General features: G+C 35.0%; 2 protein-coding genes across 2 annotated transcripts; one reads left to right on the top strand and one right to left on the bottom strand.

Annotated features, from left to right (window-relative positions):
• Positions 1–2,175: 2,175 nt before the first annotated feature.
• LOC131602907 (small ribosomal subunit protein mL104 (rPPR9)-like) lies at positions 2,176–4,039 on the top strand. Its single transcript, XM_058875128.1, has one exon. The coding sequence runs from the start codon at positions 2,225–2,227 to the stop codon at positions 3,797–3,799; it is 1,575 nt and encodes a 524-aa protein (XP_058731111.1). The 5' UTR covers positions 2,176–2,224; the 3' UTR covers positions 3,800–4,039.
• Positions 4,040–7,095: 3,056 nt separating this feature from the next.
• On the bottom strand, positions 7,096–8,458 carry LOC131602908 (protein DOG1-like 4). The gene has a single exon (XM_058875129.1). The coding sequence runs from the start codon at positions 8,217–8,219 to the stop codon at positions 7,320–7,322; it is 900 nt and encodes a 299-aa protein (XP_058731112.1). The 5' UTR covers positions 8,220–8,458; the 3' UTR covers positions 7,096–7,319.
• Between the last annotated feature and the right edge of the window lie 7,793 nt (positions 8,459–16,251).

A 16,251-nucleotide genomic window follows, 5' to 3' on the forward strand; every position in this document is an offset into this window, starting at 1 on the left:
ATCAAACTGCTGATCGTACTGAATTACTAGTTCATTGGTCAAACCACATGGCTAAATAGGATAACTCAGTTGAATAAATTGATCTCTATAACAAAACTCTATAATCATTTAACTATTAAAAACAGATGACCCGATCTATAAAAAAATAATTTCACCTACAAAATTTCAAAATATCATAATTTTTACAAGTTTACTCTTTAAATGCAAATTATAAACATATTAATCACACACAACAAAATATAAATACAAATAAATACTAACCATGGATTTTTTGGTTTTTATTGATTTTGGATGTTTCTCCCTGATTCAATAACTTACCCTTCAATAATTAAGCCATACTAGTGAACCTTCTTGTTCTCGGTTCAATCGGTTTGACCGATCGATTCGGTTCAATTTTTAAAACACTGCTTCAACACCACAACAAAAAGTAAAAAAAATGTTTATAGAATTCGAAAATGCATTTCCGGACGTACTTTCTATATACTATTTTAGCATTTCGTAGGTGAGTCAATCTTATTTCCCAAAAAAAATCTTAATTCCCCAAAAAAAATGTTCGAAGATTCCAAAATTAAAAAATACAGTTCCGTAAAAATCATGTTACCTTTGAAAATTATGCAACTTTCCGAAATCCAAATTGTGTTTCTTTTGATTTGCAATAGTGCAACATACAATGACTTAAACAAACAAGATACGTGCTACAAAATAACTAATACATACCATTATGTTTGAAAGTTGTCCCATAAATCATAATAGACAAAAAATACCAAGATCGCTAAAAAAAATTCAAGAGATCATTTTGGACATAATTAAGGTGGCTCACCAATTTTTAAACACAATTTTTTCCAAGGTGGCTCACCAATTTATAAGTATAGTAATAATACTTTACGAAAGTGGATCTTCACAATGGTAGCAATCCTTAATACTTATGGAAGTGCACCTCCGAAGGAGATCCAAAATGTATTTCTACATAAATTTTTAGGTAAAATAGGAGGTATCTCACGTCTTTGCTAGTGTGTTTTAAGGTGCGTTTGAGGATATATCTTCAGATACTTGTCTTTGTTGGCGTGTTTTAAGGTGCGTTTGGTGATATATCTTCAAATACTTGAAAGACATATGTGTTTCTAGAAATGTGGAACACATTCTATGGAGTGGAACGAACATTTCCTAATTGAGAGGGTGTATAAAATTTGAGATTTCTTTATGCCACCCCTATAATTCCAGTGTTTTTATTATAACATCATTTGTAATTTTTTAGTTTTTTGAAAAATTATGAGTTTTTCAAAATTTTAAATATTTTTTGAGGTTTTACTAGATTTTTGAAGAATTTCACTAGTTTATATAAGATTTTTGGTGATCTATGAATTTTTATCGGATTTTGAATTACCAGATTTTTTAAATATACTATCAAAATTTTCAAAATCCTATGAATGTTTATCGAATTTTTCAAAAAAGTACGAGCTTTTACCATATTTTTTAAAATGTCTATGAGTTTTTACCATAAATTTTCAAAATACACTGCTAGAATTTTGAGAAAAACTATGAGTTTTTATCAGATTTTTCAAAAAATTATGAGTTTTTACCGAAATTTTCAGAGTACACTATCTGATTTTTTAAAAAGTCTTTGAGTTTTTAGTGAATTTTTCAAAATATAATACCCGATTTTTCAAAAAAACTAAGAATTTTTACTTGATTTTTAAAAATACACTACCAAAATTTTCAAAAAACTATGTTTTTTACCAAAATTTTCAAAATACACTACCAAAATTTTTAAAAATTATGAATTTTTATGGAGTTTTTTAAAAAAATCCCATAAAATTAATTTTAATTTCCATATTCAAAATGAACTACTATTGTTTTCAAAAAAATCCAAAACATACCGAACACTTTAGAATATACTACTTGATTTTTCTATTCAAATCAATTTTTTCAATTGCATTATCAAATTTTCCGTTCTTTTTTTTAATAAGAGTATTATGAAAATATGAAAATCCGTTCGTTCCTTTTTTTTAGTAAGTGTATTATGGGAATATGAAAATACAGAGGTGCAACATTAAATTTTGGGGTGGCAGCATGAAACTCGTAAAATTCTTGCAGTTTCTAGTCTCTTAACCCAATATTTAAAATGGGCCGAGCCCAATCCAAACCCACCCTTTGTAGCCGTTGCCACGTTACCCTCCTTCTATGCTTCTTTATCGTTCTTCATCCTCCTCCTAAAACCCTAAAAATGGCGTCTCTGCAACTTCGAAGACTCTTACTCCGTTCCGTCCGTTTTCGCTCCATATCATTCATTTCTTCGTCTCCGATTCAACCACCTCCTCGCTCCTCCCACCATATCCCGTCCAATTTTTCATCACATTTCCAACACTCAACCATTTTCACTCCACCCTCACTCTTCCAGACCAAATTCTTCTCATCGCAATCAGACACAGAATCTATTTCCCCGACCCAAACACTCCCTGAAGAATCAGATCCAATCGCCCGCGCAATTTCGTCGGAGCTTCTCAAAGAACCAGAATCGGATCCCAATTCTGTCGCCCAGCGACTCCAACTCAGTTTTTCTCACATTAATCCAACGCCCAGTTTGGTTCTACAGACTCTAAATCTCTCCCTTGAAGCTGGCAGAACTGTATTAGGGTTCCACCAATGGCTCGCATCAAATCCCAAATTCACACACACCGACGAAACTCTGTCTTACTTCGTCGACTACTTCGGTCGCCGGAAAGACTTCAAGGCCACGAACAAAGTCCTTGCGAGCGGCGGGGCTGGGTCCAAAACCTTACTAGCGGCAATTGACCGGCTTGTTCGCGCTGGTCGCCCGAGTCAGGTAGTTCAGTTTTTCGAGCGAATGGAGAAGGATTACGGTTTGAAGAGGGATCGGAATTCTCTGAAGGTGGTTGTAGAGAAGCTTTGCTTGAAGGGTTATGCAAGTTATGCTGAGAAGATGACGAAGGATTTGGCTAAGGAATTCTTCCCGGATGAAGCAATGTGTGATTTACTGGTCATGGGTTATTGCATTGATGGGAAGATTGAAGAAGCTCGGAGACTTGCCGGAGAGATGTATCGTGGAGGATTTGAGCTTGGTGTAGGAGCTTACAATGCCATGCTTGATTGTGTCTGCAAAATCTGTCGCCAAAAGGATCCATTTAAGCTTAATTCTGAGTCTGAGAAAGTGCTTGTGGAAATGGATCATCACGGGGTTCCACGGAATGTGGAGACATTCAATGTGTTGATAACGAATTTGTGTAAGATTAGGAAGACTGATGCTGCTTTGGGGTTGTTCTTTTTGATGCGAGGGTGGAGATGTAATCCCAATGAGACAACTTTTCTCGTTTTGATTAAGAGTCTTTATCAGGCTGCAAGGTTGGAAGAAGGTGATGGAATGATTGATGGAATGAAATCTGCTGGGTTTGGTGCTTTTCTTGATAAGAAAGCTTATTTTGATTTTCTTACCATTTTGTGTGGCATTGAGAGGATTGATCATGCTTTGAAGATTTTTGCTATGATGAAGGCTGATGGGTGTGAACCTGGGGTTAAGACTTATGACTTGTTGATGAAGAAATTGGGTGCACATGACCGTGTTGATAAGGCTAATGCTCTATTCAATGAAGCTCGGGGTAGAGGATTGGATGTGACTCCAAAAGAGTATGCTGTTGATCCGAGATTTGTGAAGAAGAAGAAGGCTGTTAAGAGTGAGAAGAAGAGGGAAACTTTACCTGAGAAAATGGCTAGGAAGAGAAGACGCTTGAAACAGATCCGGCTGAGTTTTGTGAAGAAGCCCAAGCGAAAGATGGGTCGATGATCTTATATTTTGCACCCTAGGAATAGACTTCTCTGTTTGAACATTGTTTTTCATTTTGTCATGATTAGTGTTACTCTTCCGTGTGCTTGGATGGTGTAACTTAAGAGAGGAAATAATGTGTTGAAAGAATTCAAAATGCTGCATATCCCTGTATTTTGATCTATCTCTGTATGTTGACCTGGTATTTCTGGAACCAGAACCAAAGAATTTAAATTAACACCTTATTGCTTTTTCATCAAACCTAGTTTATTGGCGCATCTTGTATTTTTCATGTAATGCACTTGCTTCAGCCTCTCTCCCCATTCCCTAATCATTCTATACCATGTTTCTATGGTTTCCTTTCTCAGTTGTATATAGAGTTGCTGCTATATCAAAGGAATCACGTGGCGATCAGCGAAAGCTTCAATTGTGGTTATGGTGAGTTCTACACTTCCATCACTTTATCATCATAAATAACTCTTATCTTTCTCAGTTTAACTTAATTGACCTTTAAGAACTATGTAGGAAGCGATGGATGAGAATTAAAGTTGGCAATCCATAATGAGATTAAGGAATTTTAAGAATAAGGGAAACTTAGACCTGTTGAGTCACTAATGACTGGAAACCTGTGGAAGCATCACCATCCCTTCATGATTAAAAAATAATTAATTACCAACTCGATTTCCAGGCTGTGAAGTATTTCATTATGTTTTTATACTGTTGCATTTTAGGCTGCAGCATTATTGTTCACTTGCTTATATGTCAGTGTTATGTTATCATCTAATACCCTATACCAGTACCACATTACTATTTGTCTTTCGATGAAATTTATTTAAGATATTAATTTTAAACTTTAAGAGTTGTTGTGTAGAAAATGTTAATCAAGTGTTATAATAAACCTATTGCTACCTCAGAAGATTGGATATACACACATTCAAACAGGTTGATTGAGTATAATATACCTATGCTGTGTTCCAGTCTTTTCTTTCATAGTTTCGTCTTTCATGGATAAACATTATTTATTGATGGCAAACTGTTATAGATGTCTTTTCGTTTAAACTACACTACACACACCTTTGGAGTAATTGGTTTGCCATCTATAAATTGGTTTGATATTTATATATGTCAATGATGAATAGAGCTTCTAGAATATCTATTTACGTAAATGATGAATAGAGCTTCAAGGGTTTGGTTTTGTGTGACAACACATATCTATCTAATCATAGTCTAACTACTTCCATTAACATTTGGAAAATATAGTGGGGCGAGCATATTTATTACAAATCAAGCTTCATTCTTTTCTGATTTCAAAAGGTTTCAAATAAGTAGATATATCTTATTGGAAGCTCTTATAATTGATTGATTTTTACAGACTCCTATGTGATCTGGATCATAAGGATTGCCTTGACTTCTAGAGTTGTCTACAGGCTATAGCCTTATCATCGGTGTTGTTTCTAAGTTCTAACTCCAAAAATCATAGCTGCCTATTTTTTTCAAATCTAAACGGCATATGTCAGAGCTGATTTTCTCTTGCAGTAATATGAATTAAGCCTAAGCTTTCAAAATGCACGCTGTGCAAAGTGTTGTGGTCTTGTCTTTTGCTAGTCATGAAATTAGATTTACCATTTGATTATTATGGGTGCAGTTGTTTGTAAATGGCATGTGAACCTGATCTTGTGCTCAAGCATATCGTTTCATTTGAAATATTGGAAATTGATGTTTGTGCCCATTCTTGCTTGTTGACTTTTGTAGGATTACCAATTTGCCAATACTGAAATTTACATGAGAACGTCTTATTGTTGTAACACTTCACTGTGGCAGTAGTTAAGTCTATTCATCACAGCTGAAAATAAATTTTAGTTTAATTGGTATTTGGTTCTAATTGTATATGCGTACATTGTAGTTATGTATCTAAAATTCCAGTTTTTGCCAAGTAATTGATATTGGAGTTATGCATTTCATGTAGTTGTTGAATACTAGTTGGCTGTAATTTTGTTTTATTCTTCATTTATTCAATGACAAACTATCATGGATAATAATTTGCTTTATGAATGGAATTTGGTGATTAATATGAAAGGTTAAAACTCTAAATGCAACTGTTATAGATTCTTGTTCTTATTTTCAGAAGATGTATAGTACTTAATTTTTGTAGTTCCATTTGTCTTTCTTGTTTTAAACAGGAGAGAATCAGGGATCATTGCCTTCCTAATACTGTAGCTTCTATGTCCATGATGATTGGCAATAATATATGATACTTTAAGTCCCTAAGATATCAAGTTATTGTTGTCAATGTTTGCAATTTTAAAAGTGCAAGATAAAGAAATATCAAATTTTTTAGTGTTACTTTTAGTTGTGCTAATTTCTCTGCACTTTATCGGGTGGTTAAAGAATATCCTTGTACTGTATAATACTTGTTCTTCTCATTGTTCTATGTTAAAATACTTTCCTCAATTCAATTGGCAGGTTTTGTTGGTGTCATTCAAAGAATAAAAAACATGTCATTCATACCTATTAAAGATGTAATTCTCATTTAAAAACCACCATATGAATAATTTTTGCAGAGATCAAGAGTCAGTTTGCAGGGAAACATGGCATTAATGGAGAAAGATGAAGTCCTCTAACATAGTTATACTTTTGTATGAACTTTCACTCTATTAAAGTAAGACATTGCAAGTATATTTAGTTTTTTTAAACAAAAATCTCCCTGTTCAAAAAATCACAGACACACATTATGATGCATCACAATCAAGTTTTTTCAACAACCTCTAACGAGCAAACCTCATTAAAATAATAAAGTTGTAGACTAACTTTTGAACTACAAAATTATACACTAATAAGGTTTGCTCATCAATAAGAAAATATCAAAATAAGTTGGGCCAAACAGAGTATGCATGTTATGTTATGCCAACTCTGTATTCTTTGGCTCATAAAATTCAGTTTTAGGATTTAATAAATGTGTTGTTTATAGCAAGAATGGTCTGAGCCTGCATATAATGCCAATTCTGTTTTCAGATTTTGATTCTGTTTGTGGTTTCTCTGTTTACATATACTCATTTAATTTAAAATGCTCGAAGATGACATCACTTTTATTGTCACAACTGATTAATTGACCAGGCATTCTTGCAATAGAAGACATTTGCCTGTACATGCATGTCTGCGTTTCTGTTGTGTGTGACTATTTTAGATTGAGTGAATGATCAATGTATCTGGTCTATATTGTTCATATATATTAATTATTCAATGTATCTAAAAAAATAATATTTTTTTTTATTATAAGTAGGATCAGATGCACTATTTGTTTTAACTTAAAATATAAATGAATAATCAAATATCATTTGTCTATAAATATCATTGAAGAAAAACGTCAAACCAAAATATTGTTTCCCCTTAACATATAGTTATAGATAAACTGCCTTAGTGAACATTTCTGTCCTTATTTTTCATCATCTTAGTTTTAATAAAGATAAAATCCAAGGTAGTGCAAGATAAGGTTCCCTCACCCAACTCCCTTTGATTGATCCAATCCAATTAATGGCCACTGTCATGAATTATGGCTTTCACCCTCCTTAATACCTTGTTTGCTCTTTTTGGCATCATCCTTCTTCTTACCCCACTCATGTAGCCTCAGGTGCAGCTCTGCAGCAGCAATCAAGAAGTAAATAGCTTGCTTTGGAGTTAGAATATTAACAATCCCTTGCAAGGCTCTTAGCCTTAAATCATCAGCTCTATGAAGAATCTTCTCCAAACCTTCCAGCTTAGCTTCAAGAACTGATTCAATTCTCTCTTCCAACTCCTCCTTCTCATTTTCTCCACTTCCAATCATCTCAGAAACCACATGAGACAACTCGACCATGGAGGCATCGGCAATCGTTTCCTGATGCTCGGCCATCATATCAGTGATTTCCCTCTCCTCTCTAATAGTCCTCCTTTGCAAATCATCAAACTTGACGAGCTGAGACGCCGAGAGATCTCCCAGGTCACATGTTTTTTGTCCTTGAATAAGGTCATTCAACCTAGCTTGAAATTGCATACTGCATTTTGAATACAGTAAATGAAATGCCATGCTTGGTCTCCAACCACCAATCCAAAGAAAAGCTCTTTCTAAAGAGCTTAACCATGATGGTGAAAACATGGACAAAACATCTTCCTTCGCCCACCTAGCTTTTTCTCTGTAGAAATACTCATGATGCTCAACAACCTTATCAATCAGGGTATGCATTGTATCATCTGTGAGCTGAGGTTGAGCTGAATTCGCTGCTACAAGTTCATCCAGATATTTGTTTTGCTCAACCATCCAACACTCAGAGAAATTGTGAAAACTTTCACCATCAAAGTTAACGTCATCAGTGACACTTCTTGGAAGCACAGACATCACTTTTGGTGGTGAAGAGTGTTTCTCAATGTTCTTCTTGGTGCATGAACCGGAAAGCCATGTTCCCATGTTTTTATAGGCAAATGGTGTGTTTTTGCGGCTTTCAGTTTCAGGTTTTATGCTGTTGGTGTTTTAGTACTAGATATTTTTTATTGATAACCAACCGAGACCAGGTTGTTATAAAAAATGTTTAGATGTGTGTGCGTAAGTGTAAACCACTTGCTCAAATTGTTTATTAGCTGTATATATGGAATGATATAATCATAGTTAGCTGTATATATGGAATGATATAACCATAGTTAGATGAGATATGGCGAACTTGAAGAAAAAAAAAATGGCAGAAGTAACTAGAAAGCTTCCCCAACTATTACTTTTTGGAAAAAAAATGTTTTCCAATGTCGACCAAAGAAAGTCGGTAGTGTGCTGCTTCTTTAGGAAGAAAGAACACAGCAAAAAAAAGGTAAGAGTTTCATTGTCATTTTGTGAATATTATATGTATTATTATGGATATTTGGAAGATTATTATAGATTTTGATTGTCCCAAAATATTGACTGTATTGGTGCGGCAAGACCATTTTTTTTAAATTTCAGATGAAAGTTGTCATTGTCATGTTCTTAATGTATAAGGCATCCTTTGAATATTTGATGTTTGTAATTGTATTATTATGTTACAGTCGGACCGACATGTTACTCATATGTTCTCACGTCTAGCTGGATTCAAATTTCAGACCATTGTCATTACTCACCTGACCTCACTCAGAATTTTCTTTGAAATATTAATTTTGAGTCCCAAGATAATCACATTTCTGGCTTCTTCACAACGGGTGTTTGCAGACCAGTTTGATTTTAATAGAATTCGATGTCAAAATCGATTAAAATTATAAGCAATTTTGCATCCCACCTTTGCTATATGGGGTGTATCTCTGAAAATTCAAAAATATCTCTAGGTAAATTCAAAGATGCATCTTCAAACGCACAAAATACTATTTTTTGTTAAAATTTAGTTCGAAAATGCATCTTTAAATTCACTCATAAGAAAAATTCTGAGATGTCTCTCTATAGTTACTTTTTATCCTAAAAAAATCAAACAACAAACACATTTCTTAAGGAAATTGGTTATGAGATGCATCCCATAAATTTTGCTTGTGTTTCGAAGGGTGTTTGCGGTGCGGTTTTGACGTTAAAAATTACCCAAACCGCAAGAAGAAAAAACGTTCAGTTCGATTTGGTTCGGTTGACTTTCAAAAATAAAAACGAACTGAATCAATCCAAACTAATGCGGTGTGGCTTGGTTCGAATTTTTACAAAAAATTTATTGAGCCATACATACACATATATAGGGAAATATAATTTTGTATTTAATTGTTCATACATTACCATAAAAAAGTTTATAATGATCAAAATAAGTTTATAAATTGATATATAAAAATGCGTCTTATAATTTTATCTTGGATCTAAAGAATGATATACATGAAATTGTATTCGTAAATAAATGTAATACAAAGAATACGATAAAATATATTTTGTCAAAATAGTATTTATAAATGAATAATAAATTTCATACAAAGAATATGATAAAATATACACATAATACTAGTAGGTTTCTCTAAAAAAATAAAATTAATTAGTGAGATTTTGTAACACAATGCGGTTTGGTTTGCAAAATACAAACCACAAACCAAACCGCGTGATTCTGTTAGAAAATGGCTCAAACACATCCGGACTAAATGCGATTTTTTACGGTTTCGGTTTGGTTTCGTTTTGCGGTTTTTTATTGGGCCGGTTCGGGTTTGAACACCCCTAGTTTCTAGAATATTTTTTTAAGTATTGTGGTGTTTTCAATCAAAACTAATTTCAATTCGATTAAAAATGCCGTTATTTATTTCAACGATTAATAAAAACGAATATTATAGAATCACGTAAAGCTTTAATAAAATGAAATATTATAGAAACCGAATATATTAGTACAACCATTATTCTCAAAGTCGATTAAAATTAAACAAAATATAATCAAAATACTCTACTGTGTATTCTTAATCCTAACACCCTGGTTACTCCTCTGCCTACGGTAAACCACGACATTTCGTGCCCTAGAAAGAATGAACTCTGCTAGGATGACCACTTCATCTCCATCTCTCGCAAACACTCTGGACTTGATGCCCTGACGTGTAGGCCACATAATGTTCTGACTGCACGGTAACACATCAACGACATGGTTGCCAAGTGCTTGCTGATCCTCCAAGAGCTCCTCATGAGCAGACCTATGTGGACTTCCAAGAGCGTCGTCCCATGTCATGTAAGGGCGTGACACTTAAGAGAACCATGTCATAAAACCCTCAACATAGCTCCACTGAGATGTGGCCTCATGAGTCCGATACTCCTCCGGTACCAGATGATTCACCAAATCCGCCAGAATTTCATCCAAGTCTTTGCGCACAGTATGTATAGAAGTAGCTTGGAAGGGTGATCTGGGAATAATCTGTACATAACCAAATAGATGCATGCATTGCTCAGTCAGATACATGCACATGATGTTGGTCCCACATGCCAACCATCCAGAGTATAAGGAAATAGAGTCGAATGAAACTCTGTCCCGGTGAGCACCATATGATCTCATTTTACGTCGTCGTGCTGAGTACGGTCAATATATACATGGTACGATAAGATATGATCATTTCCTCTGTTAGGGACAAACCAACTAATATATGGCCAATCATGAGTATAGGTCGGGTCACGTGCAAAAAGAAAAAACTAGTTTGTAACTTAATAGTGGGATTTGGAAATTACCGTAAACTGGGTGCATGAACCCGTCATCTGCTTTGTCTTCTATTTGTAAGCTTCGTTCAGGTTTTCGTATAGATAAATCAAGGATGCTGCCCCCCAATTCCACTTGCGAATGGACTCCAAGTCGATGACATATTTTAGGCAGGCCACATCGACGAAGGTAGCACTTTTTGTTAGACGATGATAACTTATCTAGAGGGGCTGAATACATCCCCAACTTAAAAAAATTGATTTTGAAGGTTTTGAAAACATTTGAACTACGACAAGTGGAATTATCATGTTTAGATCGAAAGTCATCTAAACATAACCAGTTATTGGAACCTCAAATATGCGCACAACCCTTTGTATGGAATAACAATGATACAATTAATTAACAAATAAACTCTCAATTATCAGTTTTAATGTGGTCACTAGGCAACCAATTCCCAATCAATTTAAACACAAAAATTCAAAGTGTCAAATTATCGAACACTTGGTGTGCGGTTGATTTTTCAGTTTTTTCCTTTAAGTTTGTTGATAACAAAATCCTCTTACAATCTAATTGATTGTTAGACAATCAACAAATCAATAATGTTCAAAGCAATTACCAGAAAATTGTTACGAATCAATCGCTCAATCAATGTGTTTAACAATTTGATAATGGAAATTTAAATGCAAGAGATAAAAATAAAGAGAGAGAGAGAGAGAGAGAGAGAGAGAGAGAGAGAGAGAGAGAGAGAGGACACGAGAAGTTGTATAGGCAGTTCACCGATCGTCCTCGCTACAACAACGTCTGCCCCCATTTCCAATTCGGAATTGAGATATCCATCTTACTATGCAAAAAATTGTTTACAACAGATGTTAAGCAATCCAATCCTACAAACCCTATGTTTGATGTTGATCCTTGCAATTCTCTTCTCTTGATCTAAGTTTGATCATGTCACCTAACAAACACCAATTGATTCACTGTCTCACACTACTCCTTTGCAAAAAATTATTGTTCTTCAAAGCCTTCACTCGGTCGAATCTAAATTACGATTATTGTCACCTAAATTATCAATTGATTCATCGTCTCACGCTACTCCTTTGCAAGAATCACCCATTCTTCAAAGCTCTTCACTCGATCGAATCCAATTGTGTAACTCTTGTCGAAAACCCCTAAATCAACATCTTGATCTTGGAATAAAAACCCTCATAGTTTTTCCGATAAAACCCCATATGATTCTCAACCCAACCTTAGGTTACAACACACATAAATTGAACGTTATCAACCAAGTCTAAATGGCACCCAAACAATGAATGATTATGTAAACTTTGTTTGTGTGTATGCATAGAGGTTGAAGATGATGAACAATCTTAGTATGTGTTTATAGTTTCATCAAATCGAAAATGATGCATGTATGATGTATTTATAGTGGTGCAAGTTGGAGGCAAAAGGGAAACCTAAAAATGTGAAAAAAGATGCAAATTTTCTAAAAATAACAGCATGTGTCGACACATGTAAGTCATATGTCGACCTGTATTGATGCATGTGCCGACCTGTATCAGGTTATGTGTTGACACATTCAAACAAAAGCTACAAGCTTAAAAACTGCAGCACATGTGTCGACCTGAAAACATTATATATTGACACATAAACCTAAAAAATTTAAAATTGCAGCACATATGTCGACCTGAAAATGCATGTATCAACGCATAGACAACATGTGTTGACACATGATCCAACACATAGAAATAGGAGCTACATGCTTTATTATTGTAGGAGATGTGTCAACATATAAAAGGTATGTGTCGACACATACACTTGTGCTTTGGGCAAAAAGTGATTTTTAAAGCTTGAAAATAATTTTTAATGCTATGTAATTCATTTTTGATGCTTGATACCCTTTTCAAATATATTCTAGGTGCATTCTAAGATCCCTAACGCAAAAGTGTACATCATGACTCAAAGATATCGTTCAATGTACAAAAATGCTAAAGTTTTCCTAGTTTTGACATCATTCAAAACATATAATAGGCAAGTGCACTCACATACTCCCCCTTTTGATGATCCCTTGCAGAGACGTCTACAATTGCATAATGGGAAGACCTTTTGCAGCCATCTTGGATGTCGTAGCCTCGCTTGTGCATCTCAAACTTAAGTACCATAACCTTCGGCGGGAGTCGTCACCATCAATGTTGATCCTGTGGGAGCTAATAAATTCTATCAAACGTCTGGCGAAACCAAGAAGAGGGAAATACGGTGGAGATCAACATGGCTTCCCTAACCAGCCAGCTCAAAAGGATAGGCATGCGTTCCCCAATAAACGACTAGGTAAATGAAAAGCAAACGTGGAGAAGAAGCGGTGACTTGCCCGCCTAGTTATATTTTCCCCTATTTGTATTAAATATTATGTATGTATAATCATTCTCTCTTTATGCAAGAGTAATTCACAATTACGAATGAAAATTTGCAAGTTCTGAAATATCCATTTATTTCTTGTCGTATAAAGCAACACGATTTCTAGAAGGCTCCGAAGTAGTGGAAGGATCAACAACAATTCCTCTTGGCTAGATTCCCCGCCTTAAAAGTCGGAGCGTTACCTAATCCTTCATTGAGTCTGTACGCAATCATTACCAAGGTAAACATATAAAGAATAAGCAAATTGAAAGCAAATAAACCAAGAGCTTTGAGGAATTACCAAAAATGATTCTTCTTTCTTCCATTGTACGAGCTTTCATCAGCAAACGGGTATCAATGAGGCATTTCAAGTGTTTCTGATTGGCCTCCTCGGGAGGAACACCGCTCCCGAAGTAACTTAGATCCTTCATGAAATTCATCATCGCTTATTCTTATATAGCTCCTTCTAGGAAATGTCATCCTCTTTGTATATGAAATTCTGGCGTTACAGATTCATATTTCGTGAAAGATGTCGAGACATGTGATCTGTCAAAAACAATCAGCAAAGAATATTCACAAAATTATGCCAAACTTAAAGATAAAAGACACCAGAAATTGTTAACCCAGTTCGGTGAAATCACACCTACTATGGAGGCATACCAAGCCAGGAATGAAGTCCACTATCAGCAGTATTAATTTGGAGTTAAACTAGTCCCAAACAACCCCTCACTTAATCCCTACCCAATGACCCTTCTACCTAGGTCCTCCCTAGATATGGAATATCCCCATCCCAATTCCAATCATCGCAATGATGTTGTACAGTTCTCCAATCCCAGGAATTGTAGCAACAGCCTAATATCCATCTCCTTCTAGTCTCAAATATCTAAAGGTTTGGAAGACATACTTCTATGACAATCCCTAGCCAAGAACCTTGACTATGACCACGAACCTGGAGTTACTTCAAAGCTTCCTCCAAGAACAATACTCCTCTTGCCTACAAGCTTCGAGGATCACATAGGTAACCTTCCCACAGGTCGGTAGGTTTACCTTGACAAACCGTAATGACTACATATTTTATGCTCGGTGGTTGTCTTCTTTTTTAGGTTACAAAGTATTCTATTTATAACCTATACCCAACTGGATTTGGGCCTTCAATCACAGCAAATTTGTTGTTCCAATATAGTAACTTCTGCTATAATCAAGGTCTTTAATCTGTTAGTTCCCAAGAATATCTCTATAATTAGAAACTATATAATCTTCAATATTCTGATTTGATTCGCCTGAATGATTCTTCAAATCTTCATATTGATTCTTCAGACCTGTCATATAATATATCACGCCTTTATTTGATTTGCATAATATTCCTGAATATTCTACAATCTTCTATTGTAATTAAATCACATAGATTTAATTTTTCACTTCAGCTAGGCATGATATCGTAACATCCCATGTGACATGTTATTTCAGATGTTGAATTGCTCCAACATAACATGTTCTATCATTCCAGTGGGATTCTTTGTTGTACCTGTTGTTCTTATATACTTATGCATACAAGTTCTTTTATTTGTTTTACAAAAATTAAGCCAACTCTAAAACCAGAGAACTAACAGTATACATATAGCCTATTTCCCATTAGGACATGACTTTCGGTCCATCACTAGGGAACAACTCAACACAATTACCCTTTGCTCCGCCTCCTGCAATGCGTATCATTGCACGAGCTTTTGAACTGATAGGGGTAACAAAAAAGAACCAGTCTTCAAACAATTGCAAGCTATTAGAAAAAACCTGAAGCCCTAGACAGTCGCCATCATAGAAGTCAACCCTCTACCCCGCGTACGAGTCACATGGCCACGATAAGAATGAAATAGATGAAATAAAAGGGTCAGGAAAGGTTTTCCCTTCAAATATTTGCACATGCATTAGAAGAATTTCACATACACCCAACTTGATGAATGAAGTTACGACAAAGCCACTACCAAATGCTTAAGAACTTCCGTCTCAACAACATTGAAAGGGAGACGAAGGCCTAGACCGAGAAGATGCATTCATAAAAAGGAATGGCTCAATCGCCATACTCACTGCATATGCGATCATTTTCACTAGGGATCAAGACACCCTAATATGATGATGGACCCACCTCGAGAAAGGTTCCATTAAGATTACACTCTTTGGAAAAGACAGAAATGGTTGAACAATAAGTAGAATCCACCCATGAAGTTCTGTGATTTTTTACTCCTGATATAGTAAATTTTCCAGATACAGGAAAGCAAAATATCAAGAGGAATTAATATTACAACAAACGGGGAAATTATCTAAAATAAATACAAAGTTGACTCTTCATGAATCGTATATTACAATGCAAAAGAAAGAGAAAATAAACTATATTAAACACTTCAAATTACTCACACACAACACTCAAGTACCCCAGTTCCCAAGGGCCGTGTCTATTATGGCTATTCTGGGATATATGAAAGATAGGTCAGCCTCTGAGGCTAATACGACAAACACTTGCCTTACTATGCAGAAACAAGGACTTGGAGGGAAACTGTTATGAGTCGACCATATTGATTCCCGACGACCACTTTAAATAATCTTTCCAAAACCTTTCCAACATGTGAGAACTACCTTGAAAGTGAAAATAGAGGATCCAATCTCCCGATGCATCTAACGGCTCTCTGCAATCCACTTTTAACAATTTTCAAGTTTGTTATTTCATATCCGTTATATATACTGAACACGCCATTTTAAATATTCAGTTTCAAACTCAATTTTAATTTACTTTTCTCCTTCATATACTGACTTAAGCGTTGAAGTGCTAATCTTGCAGGCTAGTCCTCTCTCTGCCACACCAAAAGCTTAGATCCACCATTATCTCTCATCCCCACTTAATTTGTGATTCCAAAACGAAACAAAGTTATGTATAATTCAATTCTATTGTTTGAATTTATAAATAAT

The sequence above is a fragment of the Vicia villosa genome, linkage group LG5, assembly GCF_029867415.1.
Source record: "Vicia villosa cultivar HV-30 ecotype Madison, WI linkage group LG5, Vvil1.0, whole genome shotgun sequence".
NCBI lineage: Eukaryota > Viridiplantae > Streptophyta > Magnoliopsida > Fabales > Fabaceae > Vicia > Vicia villosa.